The sequence below is a fragment of the Hyaena hyaena genome, unplaced genomic scaffold, assembly GCF_003009895.1.
Source record: "Hyaena hyaena isolate Hyena2069 unplaced genomic scaffold, ASM300989v1 scaffold_161, whole genome shotgun sequence".
Taxonomy (NCBI): Eukaryota; Metazoa; Chordata; class Mammalia; order Carnivora; family Hyaenidae; genus Hyaena; species Hyaena hyaena.
In genome coordinates this window covers 1,468,820-1,486,262 of record NW_024080792.1, presented here as the reverse complement: position 1 = coordinate 1,486,262, position 17,443 = coordinate 1,468,820, and the positions used below count along the sequence as shown (strand labels likewise).

The following is a 17,443-nucleotide window of genomic DNA, read 5'->3' as shown; positions in this document are numbered from 1 at the left end:
TTTATCAATGAAAATTTAGGTTGCTTCCATATGGTGACTGTTGTAAATAACGTTGCAATAGACATGGAATACGTATATCTTTTCATATTAGTGTTTTTAGTTTCTTTGGGTAAGCAACTAGTAGTGGAATTACTTGATTGTATAGTATTTCTACTTTTAATTTTTTGAGGTACCCGCTTGGGTCTTTCTACTTTCAGGTAATACCTCTTTCCCCTGAGGGCAAGGTCTGAGATCCATTCACTCTTTCAGCCTTGGTCCATCTCAGTCTAGGCTCTCTCCTTCTCCAGGAGCCTCTGCTGAGATCCCAGAGTGGCTGATGCTGAGTCTGCACAGGAGATAACATCCCTACAGATGAAAAGAGAGGAAAGAGTGGCCAAGAGGAAAAACACTAGTGGCTTCCAATTATACTCAGTTCACATTAACTCCACATGTGATATCTTGGCTGTCTGTTTATAGAGTCACATATATGCATTCACACATATTTAATACTGATAACATTTCCTTTTTAGAAAATATGAACATTTCTAATTTTTTAATAATAACTGATGGGATAGTCCTTCTTTCATTGGAGAAATCCATGATACAATAAGTGTAATTACTAACAATTCTTATCCAGACAAAAGCATATTTCAAAATACAGAGAAATAATTGTTTAGTGAATTTGAAAGTAACTAATGCCTTAGAAAAAACTGTTTATGTCCTTTTTTGGCATTTATTCTAGCTAAGGAGTAGAAAGTAGACATAATCAGATGTGTAACAGAGACTTCTGGGAAAGCAACTTTCAAAACTTTAATAAGAAGTGTGGATTTGTGCTTAAAGACAGGAGACAGAAAAATGCCATCCTAATTGCAAAGAAGACAAAAGTCATTGCTATTAAAATGTACATCAGTGAGTGAGATGTCAATCTTGGGCCATACTCTAGAATGGATTACATTCTACTAAAAGCACATGTCTACTCAAAGAAGACAATTCAGTAGACCTGAGTTAATGATAGTGTCCAAGAGCTGCTTTCTAATGCAAGAGTGTCAACTTGAAGGAAGATATCTGGAGAGGGGAACCTATTGAATAGAGTATCAATGGGTTTAGATAAAAATATGCAGGGTGCTAATATTAAATATGTGTATAGCATGCATGTAATGAATGACAGAAGTCATGGCAAGTTAAAACCTGTAAAAATCTAACAAGATAGAAATTAATAGGAAAAATTTTCCATGTTTATCAGTCTGAAAAAATGGAGATTACTAAGCTATAGCATATCGAAAACTATTATGAATGTTTATTGGATGGTACGCTCAAAATGTTTCACAGTGTTATATGGCAATGCAAACCAAACTCTGCAGTGCAACCTACTTTATTATAAGAACCACATAAGAACTGCTCCTGTCTGCTGAACAGCATCTGCAATAGAGCTTTGAACTCAGGTGGCATGCCAGGGATATAGAAAAAACTAGTTCATGCTTATAATCTGAGAAGAGTGCTCAGGATAGTGATGAGACTTGAGATTTGAGACATGAGGAACAATTGAAGCAAATGGGTAAGAGAAGACTTCAAATATATGAAGGCTGTCATGTGGAAGTGTAGCTTGATTTCCACCTCCCCAACTCCAGCCCAGTGATCTCAAAAAGCAAAATTTAAAAAGCAGATGGAAGCTACAGGAAGACAAATTTTGGCTCAATCTCAGGGGGAAAAAGTTCTAACAAAGAAGCAAGGGGATATTTAAATATGGAATGAGGGATGACTCATCCATCATTAAACGCGTTCAAGAATGGGCTAGGGGTGCCTGACTGGCTCAGTCGGAAGAGTATGTGACTCTTGATCTCAGAGTTGTGAGTTTGAGTCACACATTGGGTATAGAGATTACTTACATACACACACACACACACACACACACACACACACACACACACACAAAGTTGGGGAGGGGAAAGAATGGGCTAAAACAAACAAACAAAAACAGGTTTTTGGCACCAATATTTCAGAGACCTAGACAATTTTCCAAACCAGAGGTATTAAATGAGTCCCTAAATGTAGAGGAAACCACATTAGATCAAGAGTCTTGCTGTGAGAATTCCTAATCAGTTATTTTAGGGGTTAGGAAAATGGAAATTGTTATGAAAGCTAAAAGAGCAGTCAGAATTAGTTGCCTTCCCGTAGGACGTGTCTTATGCTGTACTAAGCCATGAGGAGCTCTTTGCTGTCTACATGGCATCTTCCACATTCAATGGTCAGCTCTTTTATGGTGGCACCGTACTTTATTCACATCAGTCCCCTCGAGAAGGGCTTCATTTTATTTGCTTCATTTCTTTTAAAATCTCCCAGAGTTTAGGGGCACTTAGGTGGCTCAAGTCAGCTGAGCATCCCACTTCAGCTCAGGTCATGATTTCCCAGTTTGTGAGTTCGAGCTCCATGTTGAGCTCTTTGCTGACAGCTTGGAACCTGGAGCCTGCTTCAGATTCTGTGTCTCCTTCTCTCTCTGCCCCTCCCCCCATTCATTCTTGCTTGCTGCATGCTCTCTCGCTGTCTCTCAAAAATAAATAAACATTTTAAAAAATTACAAGTAAATAAAATCTCCCAGAGTTTAAAGTACTCACCACTGTCATTTTATATCACGTTTATCCAGGCCAAAAGTATAAATTAAGCTGTGTCCTCACAGTCTGTAAATTAATGTGGTTTAACTGTACAATCATATAAATTGAGAAGAAAATATTGTTCTGAAAATGTACCTCTGTGAATCTGTGGTTAAAAAAATGGACAAAAATGTAAGCATAAATGACTTGTCAGAATAAATGTTGGTATGTTTCTTCATGAGGTCTTAAGTTGTCACAAGGCATACATTTCCTTCCTTTAAATAATGAATTTCCTCTATAAGCATCCATTTTGAACCGAAAGCTGCCAAACCCAAGTAATAAAGGCCATGTGATGAAGAACAGTGAAAGTTGTAGCTATGCCAACAGAAGATTGCTGCAAGAGGGCAGCCTGGCTTAACTTCCTATATTCATGTTAATGACATATTGTGAAATATTCTGCACTTAGGTAAAAAATAACTTGCAAAGAAGATGGGTCAGCTTGACAGTAAGCTGGATGGTGTCAATGCCACTTACTACACTTACAGTGAAATCACCATTAGGAACTATGTTAGGAACTTTATCTTTTCACTGTCATCAAGGACAGGAGATGTCCCAAGCTCAAATGGACAATACTTTTGGTGGTAAAAACGGTGGGAGAAATACCAATATTTTTTTTCTGAGATACAAAAAGCAGACATAATGGCTGTGAACAAGAGTGAATTCATAGCAGAACTGAGATGACCAGGGGGAAATTTTTGTATCACTAGTTTCTTTAAACTGGTCTCCCTAGCTATATCCAAAAGCAGATTCTGACTGCCTACTTCGAACCATATGGAATCCTTCTGACTTTACAAGAGGCCTGAACACTTGGATCAGCTGGAGTCATGTGGTCTATTTCTGTGGCTCCTCAGCTTCCATTGCTGGGGCATTCTGGAATCATAAGCAATCCTCTCAGAGCACCTGAAACTCTGGTCTGCTTTCCCATCCAGGTGCTGATAATTATGCTACATCCAGGAGTCCTGGGCTCATCTCCGAATATCAGGAGGATGGCAATACTGACTCGTGTGTGAAGAAGTCTGAACATGACTGTCACACAAGGTGATTAGGCAGGGGAGGGAAGAGTGGGCAAGAAACAGAAGTAAACAGAGTTCTAGACAATTCACTTGCTTTTCTAATGATATGCTAAGTAATCCAGAATGTCCTTTTTCCTCTTCCCTTCTTCTCGACATTTCTCTCTTCCTCCCTCTATCCTTAAAATTTCCCTTTCATTTCCCGGAGAACCCAGAATAAAGATACGGTCAGCGTTGGTCAAGGGAAAACATTCCTCCCGCCCTGGTAGAGGGTGTGACCAGTTGTGTCTGGGCTGGAGTACTGTGTTCTGGTGACTACTGTTTTTGCCGGAAATAGGTTCTCTTTCGGAATTTGCTTTGCTTCTCAGTTCATGGGAGTTCAGGCCCTCACCCCACAGGACACAGTTCAGGCTTCACTGTTCAGTCAGCCATTTACCTCATGGCATCAGAAGAATGATTACTGAAGTTGTGGTTAATAATCAGTGTGGCAATTTAGGAGTTATGCAGGAATCTGGAGTCTCCCAGGGTAGACTGTCCTTCCCTAAATAATGACTTTATCCTTTGCATTAGAAAATAAAAATAAAAGCTGATACAGCTCATTGATGTGGGCCTGGAAATTTTCCTGTATAGATTATCTATATGTTTCACTTCCATCAGGAGAATTCGTCATCTTAAAGAATAGAAAAGTGGGCAAGAAAAAATTGAAAATACTAAAAAGTACTTAGGAAAATTACCACTAAATGCCAGGTAGCAGGGAAAAAGTTATCTTAGTTTTCATAATATCAAAAAAGGTTTTGGGGCACAGTTCACATGTGGCATTCAGAGAGTAAAACCCTTCGCAGTGCAGTGTCTGGAAGTTGTGGGATTTATAAATAACAAAAATATATAAATGGAGATGCCCCATGAATGAGTGTCAAAATTAGGAACTAGTCGAAGCTTAGAAGCCAATGCACTAAGAAGAAAATATGACCTACATTCCTTAATTCAGTAGTCTCATTAATAGCAATCAACTCAAACTGGCATGCACCTTGAACTCTAAAAATTCAAGGAATGAAAATAGGAACACATAATTGAAGCAAATGCAGTTTTTTTTAAATACCAAATGTGCCAATCTGCTTTCACAAATAGTAAAAGCATTCTGACTTTTTTTCTAGTAAAAGTATATACTGAGTGTATATACTGAGTATATATACATTGTATTTGCAATGCAGCAAATATTCCCCCATGAACAAGCCATTTCTCTTTGCAAACCGAATACTCTATTGAAGAACTGCTCTTAGAAACCATACTCTATCAGCAGTGAGGCTAATTGGTTACCACTTGTCTGTATTTGTAGGTAAATTTAGAGACACTTTTCACAGAGTATTCACTTGTCCCTAACTTGCTAGGGACATAAGGGAAGTAAAGTAATGTCCCCTGGACTCAAAGTGTTTGCAGTCTTACTTAGGATTTAAGATTTACATGTATTATTAAAATAGTAATTAATGTAAGCCAGTTTACTTATAGGCCAGAATGTATCTTACAGATACTAAGTCAATGATTCTCATATATTACTGTGCATGAAAACTATGTCGGGGGCCCCAACATGAAGTCACATTTTGACCAACAGGGCAGGGACCTGTACCTTTGTCAAGCACTCCAGGTTGCTTGGATGTTGTTGGGTGGTGCATAGAAAGTCAGGAATTGTCAGGATGGATTTATAGAAGGCAGCAGACTGGGGATGAGTGTGCAAGTCACACTTCAAGGATTGGTGGGATTTAAATATAGAGAAGGGAAGCATATTCTTGGAAGAGGGAAAGGCCTGAAGAAAAGCACAAATTTGGGAGCAAATGTAGGATAAGAAATAGACACCCAGAAAGCAAGCCTGAGAGAAGCACATAGGATAGCCACGTAAAAGCTGCTTTCCACTCCTCTCATACAAACTGTCTACATAGCTTACATATCCTGGTCAACCTAACTTCTTCATGAAGGTAACCAGAATATAAAAAGAATTTTTCTTCTCTTCATACTGGAACCTGAGTTTCACATGTTATATTCAGTCATAAGGCTCAAGGAACATAAAAAAAAGTAAGCCCTATAGCTATAATTTCTAAGCCAACCAAATCGTGCCTATATACAAATTCTAGATCTGATGGTTAGTATTAGTGTCAGATTAATAGTCATTATGGTATATGTATGACATAGTTCAAAAAAAAAAACCATTGCCTTAAGAACCAGAAAGAACTGGATTTAAATCATTATTACATCACTTAGTACCTCAGACATTTTGTGTCTCTTTGCATTTTAGTTTCCAAATCTTTGAAAGAGAAATAATTATAACAATACCTACAGTAATATTACATTGTATTGGGTTTTGAAGATTAAGCAAGTTGGTTATGTAAATTCCCGGCACATAGTAAATAACTGTAAATAAATAAATAATGTTTCTAATATTTTTACATTTGTAAAGAACATGTTTTAAATGAATTAATCCCTAATTACATATTGGTGTAATTCATTTTAGATCAGATAGGTAAGCATAGCACAACCATGATATATTAGGAAAGTTATGTATTTCTGTACAAAGAACAGGTGCACTTTGACAATTGTAGAACTGCTTAACAGTGTGATGTGATTTGAATGACACCCTAAGATATGTTACCAAGGGGCCCAAAGTCTCACATTGAGAGTGTCACTCTCTGGTGACTCTTAGAGAGGTATGCGGCTCATATCACTCATTCATGCTTAGTGTGAATTATCCTGTCAGATCTTTTTCTCTCAGTGACAGTGAGGAACAAGAGATTGGCTGGACATAAAGAAAAGGTGTAACCATTTTGTAATGAGGGGCACCCACAGAAGACTGAGTTGACTAGAGCCTTGGGCCACAATAGGATGGTGTTGCAAGCCTTAGTCTGGTGAAAAGAGCTCCAGAATAGAGAAAATAGGGCACAGAAAGGAGGCACTGACAAATGTCAAGAGCTTTTCCTTCAGTCTCCATCTGGTTTGAGTGCCACGGTTCCTCCATTTCTGTTAAATGTCACACAAATGCCTTTTCATTTTTGGTATCATTTCATAAAGTAAAATCCTCTAACATAAGAAAGTGAGGCTCAAATGATCTCACTATGTGGCCTAAGGAAATTTACGAACAGAAATGGTTTCCTTAAAAAAAAAAAAAAAAGCATGCAATGAACTGTACAGGGTGTTATGTGGGAAAAAACAGTATTGAAATTGTTTTGAGTAACTGTGTTCCTTTATGTGTTTTTAATGCACTTTTTATTATTATTGCTCATTATTTATTACTATTATTTGTAATTACCCTCTCTTTTTTTCACCTTAGAAATTTAAAATGTAATGTGCCTTTCTGGTTTGGAGGCTTTTTTTTTTTTTTTTTTTTTTATTTTGTTTTTTTTCCTGAATCCCTATCTGTGTTACATCTTTAGCAATTTAGTACGAATCATTCACACTCACATCCTCATCTATGTTAATAATACAAAGAACATTGGGAAAGAATTACCTTCTTTGATAAGAAAAGAAAGCAGTTACATTAGTGTGGAATTAGAAATAAGNATTTGTAATTACCCTCTCTTTTTTTCACCTTAGAAATTTAAAATGTAATGTGCCTTTCTTGTTTTGAGGCTTTTTTTTTTTTTTTTCTGTATACTCTGCTGATTTTCCTGAATCCCTATCTGTGATACATCTTTAGCAATTTAGACATTTAGAGGGAAAAGTGCTTTCTCATCTATGTTAATAATACAAAGAACATTGGGAAAGAATTACCTTCTTTGATAAGAAAAGAAAGCAGTTACATTAGTGTGGAATTAGAAATAAGGTCTAAATGCTAACCAAGGACTACCTAAAAGTAAGGTTCTTTATGCCAAGAGAAATTGACTATAAATTATAGAAAGAAATGTGTTCTGTTTATACCTAGGGCTAAGTGCATAGTAGTTGTTTAATTGAAGTGTATTGCATTATTAATTTACAACACAATTAAAAACAAATCAGAGTCCCTAGCTCTGAGCACTTGTAAAATACATCCACTATGCCACTGTCAGAATAGTCCCTATCTTCACACATGTGCTTATACACACACACACACACACACACACACACACACACACACACACTCACCCCTTGAATGGCCTCAATGACTTATCTCTGGGATGATTTCCTGTTAATTAAGTAGTCAGCATCAACCCCATAGTGTCAACTCAGTCATGGAAACGTGGAACAGGGTAGGGCTTATATAAGGCTTGAGAACTTTCAGTTTTCTATCAAAAGAGACAATGGGGTACAAGAAATACACAGAATTTTGCTTTCAAATAGTGAATACATCATTGTGCAACTGAGTGTGATATTGGGGAGAAAAATGCTGCTCAACATCAGGATCAGTGTTATTTATCTTTTGAATGAAAGCAAAGAATTCCCAAATAAGAGAGGTCAGGAGCTCTTCTCTAAGCCATACTTTACATGAGCAATGCAGAGGGCTGCCTCAACACATTACCCAAGAAGCCCTAGAAAAATCTGTACCAAAACCTTTACCTTTCACATTGCCATACACTGAAATTCCTACTATTGGAATCACTGTTTCAATTCACACACTGAAAATGCACTTTCTTAGAAAGGGCTCTGGAGGCATCCAGTAGGGATTGCTTAAGGCACCAACCAAACACAGAGCCCTGAAGTCAGGGGACATCGAAAGGGGCAGAGGGGCCTCACTGTAGGCAAAGTCAACAAACTTCACTATTTTGCCTTCTCCTAGATATGGCCAGTAAATATCCTAAATAATGTGAACAAATTAAATAGGGAAAGAACAGCTGTATCTTTCAAAATCCATGCCAGCAAGTGGCATGTGATTTCTTTCAAACTCCCTTGGGCTTATCTCTCCATGTTAATTGTGACAGTAAAACAATAAAAATCAAGATTTAATTTTAACTCATGTTGATCCGTCTAGGGCAGTAAATGATGATGATGGGCTAGAGAAATATTAATCCACGTTGGTTATTTAACATCTGCCTTATTTTGAGTAGAGCACTATCAAAGGTGCCTGCTCAGGACAATGAAAGTCCTCAGCTATGTTTTAGTTTATCGCAAGTTTTTCCTCATAGTTTTCACTCTGTTGATTTTACTGCCATTGCCAATCATCCTTCGCACCAAGGTAAGTGAACCTAGAGAAAAGGCTGGTGGATTTCCTGATTTATGTAACTGTCCTTTGATAGTTTCTATGTAATTGTCTGGTTCAGAACTGGATGGGTGGTGCCGCTCTGACTTTGCAGTCAGGGATGGTCGTACATTGTGTTTTGTCCATTTTCTCCTTTTTAATGGTTAAAGTTGGTTGATCCTCAGTATGACTAACTAGAATAATCAAATAACATATTCAATCAGAGTTGTTCTCCGTCGGGCAACCAGATGAGAAGAAGAGCAAAAGAAGCACAGCCCTTGAGATCTTTTCATTCTAGTTATCAATCTCTAGGGAGGATCCTGGGTTAGCACGATCCCATCTCCCAAGACCAGGCAGCTATGGGATACTGGGGAAAGAGCTAGAAAAACCAGGAGCCCCAGGGTCTATTACGGACTCATTTACTTGTCAGCTCCATGACTCAGCATGGGCTGCCAAACCTCCTAGAAATTTAGTTTCCTTATGGAATGAGAAAACATTGAAAGCATGATGTCATTTTCCTTGGTTAATTAGAAAAGTTAATAAATGATTGTACCATGTTCCAATCATTTGTGATCTTATTTCAGTTCAGTGTACTTATGAGCGTTTTTCTGATTGCTTTTAAGTGTTCAAAGTCCAGAACAATAAACCCAAGACATTTTTAATACCATGGCAAAATGGTTTGAATCAGCAAGCATTTAGTGAGCATAATGAGTGTCACTTGGTAAGAGGACAATCACTAAAGCTCAGCTCTCTGCTTTAGGTCCCAGGTATACACCACTTACAAGCTGTGTGACTTGGGCAAATTAGTTAACTTCTCTGGGCTTCTGTTTTCTCATATGTAAGACTGGGAGAGAAACAGACTTGTTGTGAGGATTAAATGCACAAGCACTCATCAGCAAGGGCTGGCACACAGTAAGTAGGGCAGCAAGAGTCTCCCTAAATGTGTTGACCCACAGCTGGTGTGGGTGTATTCCCACCACCCCACGATGGCTTTCTGATGTTCCCCTTTAACAAATATTAATCAAGGTTTTACCAGTCTACGTTAAAATAGAATCGCAGTAATTATTATATGGTAGATTCTTCAGTCCCCCTGAGAAGCCTGCCACTGATCTAGGAATCTCTGGAGGAAATTCATGTGCGCTAATGAAAAATCCTTCTTGATTCTACCAAGGTCTCCTCTGCCTATAAAGCTGAAGAAGGGACTGGCCTCTGCTGCCCCTGGCTACCGGTTGCCTCCTGCAGGGGGCATCCACCCAGTTCTAGCAGCCTCCCAGGCCGGGCCTCTCTCTCCTCACAATGATGATGACACACCTTTTATGGTCAAGCATTGTTCTGAACTCTCAAAACCTTAAAAAATTTCTAGTGAAAACAGTAGGCCCTGTCCATTGCTTTGGTTTAGTTGGTTTTGTTTTTCAGATTTTGTGTGATTAATCTTTCCCTCTCCCCCTTCTGCTTCTTATGCCAGCTACTTCTGAGGACTCCTATGTGAGTCTCTGGCAGTTATAGATGCAGGACTCTAATCTGAATGCTGCTGTACCTGAACCCCCTTCAAAGATTTGTTACTCTAGCCAGCGTGCATGATGGCCTCCTGTTTCAAACTCCCCTGCTCCTGTGGGCCCCCGAGACCTGGCTGAATTCTACCATTCTACCATGAATACATCCTGGATCATACCTGGGCCCTTGCTATATTTTAATATTTCTGGGTTAGTTTCAGCCTAAGTCCTTACTTATGGCAGAGAAAATAAGAAATTAAGCTAGTCTATACACACCTATGCTATGACCGTATATCCTCTGTGCTGGTCCTTCGACATGCATGTGCATGACACTCTGATTATCTTCCACAATTTTCAGAGGAAGTGAATATAAATTCATTGAAAGGGAGAACAACTAACTAAATAAAAGCAGTGGTTTCAGTGCATGATTCATTAATCAGAAAGTATATTCTTGTTAAGAAACAGTCATTAATTTTTTTTCTAGGCGCTATGACATGAGTACATTAGGTCTGTGGAGAAACCAGGGACCCGGCATCAAGTTGCATTTGATGAACTGTGTTCCTCTTTCTTTTTCCACTAATCAACTCATTTGTTAAAAATTCAATCAATGTTAATGTGAGGGTTTTTTCCATGATTTCATTTTTGGCTACTTCAAATGCATATTTAATCATTCAATCAACTGCTAAATAAACTCAAAGAATATTATTTTAACTGTTGCCTACAATGAAAGCAGAACTTTTTTTTTTCAAACAATATGAGGCATGGAGGTCAAAATAGCCAAAGGGGCCTGGATTCAAATTACTTTATTATAACTGTCAGGTTACCAAGCTGAAGAATTCTATGCTTCTAAACACCCAGTAATAGAACAACTAAAAAATTCAAGCAAAACAAAAAATCAATTTTGCTTTATAAAAATACAATAATTCTACATGATATAGAACAAACAATAAATTATTGACTGATTTTTTTTTTCATTTATACTTCTTGTTGAGTTGTTTCTATAGATTGGCCTTAACCCATCTCAGTTACTTCCATCTCACTTCAGAAATGTATAGGGCACCTGGGTGGCTCAGTTGGTTAAGCAGTCAACTTCAGCTCAGGTCATGATCTCATGATTCATGGGTTCAAGTGCCACATCAGATCCTCTGTCTCCTTCTTTGTCTACCCCCCCCCCACATCTTGTATGCACTTGCCCTCTCTCTCTCAAAAATAAATAACCATTAAAAAAAAATGTAGCATCAGTAATTAGAGACCCTTAGTAGTTTTGCAATATAATATTCCAAGGGAAAGAGAAGGGATTCCCTTTGCAGAATATGCCTCTGTTACAGGCATTCTGCAAGCTGCTTTATCTGAATTATCTTATTTAGCCTTCGTTACAAACCAATAAGACAATCACATGTATTCTATCATTCTCATTTTCCATTTGGGGAAACTGATGCAAAAAAGATATGTGAATCAACAAAGCTCACATACATGCTGTGGATTTATACACGGATTCTGTCAGAACTCAGACTTCATGCTTTACCAGTGGTTATGTGTAGTCTTTTCTATATTTTGTGTTTTTTGAAGATTTACCCTCTATTTTGAAGAGTTATATAAAGTGTGGCTTGATAATCATTATCAACAACTGAGGCATTTCTCTTCGTGATAATACTTTAGAAGGTCAAAACACAGAAGGAGTGTATCTTATCCATTTCGTCACTTGACTTCTTGCTATTCAATGTCTTCAAGGTAGAAAATTGCAGTGATTCTAACTACTACAGATGGGCATATGAGAACTGAAGTAGCAGTCTTGCATGTGTGTCATTTGCTGAATGTCTCAGCTATACAAGCAGGTCATGTCAGCTTGTCAACGTATGCTGCCCCTTCACACCTGTACCCAAATGTTCATTATGAGTCATGGCATTCAATTGGCATCTTAAGATCTTCTAGTTGGAGGAAATGTTTTTCAAAGTTTACATGGAAATATTTTATAGCAAAGTTGACTATGCTCATGGGCATAAGTCAAACAGAAGATCAAATTCAATCCTTATGAATTAGGTATTATTATTAGTCCAATTCTCTAGATTAGAAACAGAGACAGAAACAAGTAAACAGATTACCAAAATGTGGCTATATAGATATTTCCTGTCAACATCTGTCTGACTCTAGAGCTGTGATCTCAATCACAACTGAATATCTGTGTTCTTATAGCTTCCACAGTGGTAATAAGTATATTCCTAATACATTAGGATAAATACCGCTTTACCAAAGGAATCCCACTGTCTTCTTGCTTTACAATGAAATATCAGTTTTTAATTATGATGTAAACATAAAAGTAGTCTTAATCCTTCTCCAATGAGTAGCTAGTGATCCATGAAACAAACCTACAATAGAATTCATATTTATATAAATATTTGAATGAAATTAATAATTGAATTTTCCTCATTTTGGAGAGGAAGTTTCTTACATATTCCCAGATAAAAAGTTAAAGTTGGCCTAGGCCACATGCCACAGTTCCAGTGATATTCTCTGTGCAACTTTGTTCTTTTATTACTGTTTTTATCATCTTGTTAATTTTTACTTTTCTCAGTATACTCTACTATTCCCTTACTCATTTTTCCAATTCTTGGCTTTTCTTTGATTTTCTATTAATAAGTCAAAAAGATAAAAAGAAGGCCAGAGTGTTTTGAGGAGCAGCAAGAGGAGAAAACTGAGCAATAATATTTTCTGAGTGTATTTCTTCCAGGTATGTCTCACTCCACCTGGCTTATCCCTGGCTTATCCCTAATTAGAACCTCTCTTTGAGATAAGGAGAGGGGAAACAGCCACATGGAAACTGAGCAGCATGTCCTAGTTGATTGGTTGTAAAACTGAAACCAGATTCAGTTTTCTCTCAAATATTTCAGGATCTCTCTGCAAAATATTTTACACCAAGAGAGACTTGGAGAGGAAAGAGTCAACATAGCAGAGCATTAGCGTGCAGTCGTGACATGGGTTTGGGAGGGAGGGACTACGGCATTAAAGACAGCTCTTATCTGCAGCTGTCATGTGCTCCCTATGTTTCCCTCACAATATATTCATCTGACATGTCATGAGTTTCAAAGTTGTAATATAAATTATAATAAATAGAATAAATGATACCAATGAGAGTCTTATAGTGCAAAATCTGAAAAAAACCCAAAAATAACAAAACAGGAGAAATATCATGCTTGTAGAGAAGTGTAAACTTGTAAGTGTTGAAGGATGTACCAGAAGGAGGGAAGTGGTATGTTTAGGATTCTAACAGAGAAAATGAAAATGAAGGAGAGAGAATTTAAACGACTACAAGTGAAAGAAGAGCAAAGAGGACAAACTCCAGGAAGACATACTGAACTTTGAAAGGGACAAGTCAAACAATTAAACATTTCAATAGAAATAGTTGACATTGTTTTAAATGTTGGTTTAAAACGTGGTAGGGACTTAAGATATGGGGGAAATGCTGTAAACTCTGAGAAAGTAAGCATTCTAGTCACAAAAGAGCATCAAAATGATGTAGGACAAGAAGAAAAAAAAATAGAAGTCATGCTAAGAGTAATGTGTTAGATGAACAAAGCCAGAATATCCAAATCTGATATATATTTTTTCATGAATATGAGACCTTGCTAAGCCCAAAGTGTTGTGCTAAGTGAACTGTACATAAACATAACTTTAAATTAATGTTTCTGCTTTCAAGAAGCCTGCACAGTTTCTGAGAGTCAATATACACTGTGGCAAACAGTAATCACAAAGTCAGGTTGTATATAAAGACATGCCAAATGATTTAAACAAATAATTTGTATCTAGACATGTAATTAAAAGGCAAATAGATCTCTAGGAATTCATCCTCCTCCAGTACCCCGATGTCCCCCGTCACACACAGTCCCACTTGCTCAGCACTTACTGCTACTTCTGTTTTCTTTATCCCCCAGAACCTGCTAGCCTTCACCCCAATCCCAGATATGAAACCTGTGTGTCACCTCAGATGCTTCAAATCATCAGTCTATGTTGCCTCACTTCCTAAATTGCCCTCCCCCTTTCCATCTGCTTCTTCATCTCTGTGCTGGCACTGCTTTCCTTGTGGCTGTCCCATCTCTCTTTCCCATGGACCATTTTCACAGTCTTTTTCCCAACATCTCCTGCCAGAGCACTATTTTTTAAAGGCCAACCTGGTCCTTGTTCAATGACTCCCTTTTTCTTACAGGGGAAACAAATATCGAAACAAAACATGTAGAAACACTGATGGATCTTTAAGATTTTGCCATTGATTTGTCCCCAAAACCCTCTCCCAAACCCCAAGTACCTGTCTCCCACATTCATGTTTTCCATGTTAGCAGTATTTCACTATTTGCAGTCCCTAGATTACTATGGACTATTCGTGGCTGTTCTTGCCTCTCTTTCTTTGGCACATGCTGTACCCGTGTCCCGAAATGCTCTCTCCTCTTCGCTCTGTCCTTTTTGAGGAAGGCAGCTCAGGCAGCAATACAAACTAGGAATCATCCTCGATGCTCTCAATACATCTTGGATACCTCGGCCTGCGTTACAGTGTGTGCTCCACTTCTCTTCCATCATTGCCTCCTTTAGACTCTGAATATCTCAAGCGCGTGGAGCGTACTGTTTAATTTCTGTTTCCTCTGACACCAAACATAGTGCCAGTCAAACAATAGACAGTTGATAACTATGCTGAATGAGACTGGTGATGTCTTATGGTAGAAGGATGTGAAGACCTTTCCTTTCTTAGAGGAAAGGTAGGATGCAGGAGAAAGAAAATGACCAAAGGAAGGAACTTCAAATAGAGTGACAAATGTGGCAAAGGACAGAACAAGAATGCTGTCTTTTTTCCCCCTTCCAGGATACATTTTTATACCTCGTTTGGTAATGATAATCAATATGAACTTCCACTATAAGCTTCATACCAGTTATTAGAAATACTCAATATTACCCCCTTTTTACAGATGAGCAGAGACTTAAAGAAGTGAAGCAATTTGCCCAAAGTCTCACAGTCTATATAGAGAGTAAGAGGATTTAACACGAGTCTGTCTGACTCCCAAGCCCATCAAGGATATTGCTTCTATAATGGTATTTATATCAGATCTTTAAAAGCTTGTGCACAGTCCTCCTTACTCCATTGTTTTCTGGGTTTTCAATTACAAAAGCATAAGTTGAGATGAGGCCTCCCTCTGCCTGGATAGCAGGGTAATCATGATCCATGATGGACAGATAGTGTGAACAAGCCCTAGACTCGGGTTGTTTTTACACTGCTGAGATTTAGGGACTTTGCCACAGCATAGCCTCAGCTGCCCTGACTTATCTTGCACATTCTGAAAAACTCCCCGAGTGACTCTGTCATGCTATCCCTGGCTCATTTCCTCATCTGTAAAATGAACAAGACTCTTAAAAGAGTTTTAAATGTTATCTGTGGATCAGCCACCCCAGGTTCACCTGAGCTACTTGTTTAAAATCACATCCTCTGCATGCAAAGCACAAGATGCTGCACGCTTAACAGACTCCTCATGATTCTGTAGCAGTCACTTCACAGACTGCATTTTGATCACCTGCTAATGCATTCTCAGGTCGGAGAACAAGGTGAACTCTGTGGTCATTTCCAGGTCCTCTGTGTGTGTGGCGTGTGAGGAATGTACATCTCCATTGCTAATTAGTTGCAGAGGTTAAATGAAAAGTAGGAGTTAAATCATTCCCCAGTAATTGGCATAGTGGTACCACCAGTTGCCTTTCCCTGCTCTCTATTTGGGCTAAAAACAAGAAATGCTAGTTATTTTTCCTTGACTCTGTAGCCAAGCTCCTCCTTACCCTTTATCTTCCAACGTGAGAATATTTCTAGTCATGTTAAGCCTTGCAATTAATATGGATTGAGTCTTGAGAAATCACTGCAGCAGAAAAGGTAGGTGTATCACAAACCATGCAAAGCCCTTTACAGGCTCTGTCAAATAATAATAGTGTTTTTCTTGTAGCACACAGGTTTAAAATGCATGATTTTTCTCCTTTCTTAATTGCTTTGCGTCCTCTTTAGAAAATCAGTTGCAGTGAGTGAGGTCCGTGATTGGTCCTGCTTTCCTCCAGCTGCGCTGAGAGATCATCCCCCACATACGTACTAATTCATCACCCAGATTGCTCCCTAATACCAGAGTGTCATTAAAAAAATGAGGGAAGGGGCAAAAGAAACTGTATTTTAAAGCCTAATTTTTATTTCAATTCCATCTGGAGGTATAATTTAAAAGAGAACCAAGGTGATTTTTAAATATAATCAGCCACATTTCCCAAGACAATTTGACAGTTGGAATTTCTGGAGGAGAAACCATTATCCAAATAGCCTTGTCATAGCTTCATTTGCCTTCCTACCTCTGCAGCAGGTACCCTGGCTGCACTTGGCGGAGGTGGTTAAGACAAGATAGCACTGTGTTATTGTTAAACGGGGCCTGGGGAAGCATGAAAGTGTCGGCTGTGAGGAAGTAACCTATGCAGAAAAAGTTTTAGCTCCAATTCTTGTTTACTGGCAAGAGAGATGAGAGCTCTGGGAAAAAAGTAGAGACATTCCCCCACCGGGGTGAGGGTTAGGATATCTGGTGCCAGACAAGTGGAAGAAAAAAACAAAAAAAGGAAAACAAGGCAAAGTAAAGAAGTTCCTAATGCTGAAGAATTCTGTGTTTAGGATAGCAACTGAGAGTTTTCTATAAGGATCAAGCCCTATCCATAGAAACAACTGTAGGGAGAACACAGAAAAACTGTGAGAAGAAAACATTTATTCAAGAAATATTCCTGAGGGCTTCCTATGTGCCAGGCACTGCTTTCAGTGCAGGAAGAGAGCAGTAAATTTAAAAAAAAAAAAAAATATGTTCTCGTGGCATTTTTGCTTGAATTGAATCCCAGCTCAACTACATAATAGCAACGTGATCACTGATCTCTAGTTGAACATGGAATTACAATATGTACCTCACAGAAGTCTGGTGCACATTGAGTCGCATGGAGCACCAAGTATTGTATCTGGCATGTAGTAGGCATTCATAAGTGTTATTTTCCCATCCTTTTACTTATTCATAAGTCAGAAAAACACGTTTGTCCATTTACTTGGCAGATGTCTTCACCTTTTAAATAAGTTCTTCTATCTATAAAGTTTATGATCAGCAGTGTAAATGCAATTCGTACAATTAGGATCCCTCT

The 17,443-nt window shown here is 38.3% G+C and overlaps 1 protein-coding gene across 1 annotated transcript in view; it reads left to right on the top strand.

Annotated features, from left to right (window-relative positions):
• Positions 1-8,672: 8,672 nt before the first annotated feature.
• SLC13A1 (solute carrier family 13 member 1) overlaps positions 8,673-17,443 on the top strand; it is a 92,397-nt gene continuing 83,626 nt past the window's right edge. The window contains exon 1 of the mRNA XM_039239692.1: positions 8,673-8,771. Within this exon, the coding sequence (XP_039095623.1) occupies positions 8,673-8,771 (99 nt within the window). The remainder of the gene's footprint in view (positions 8,772-17,443) is intronic.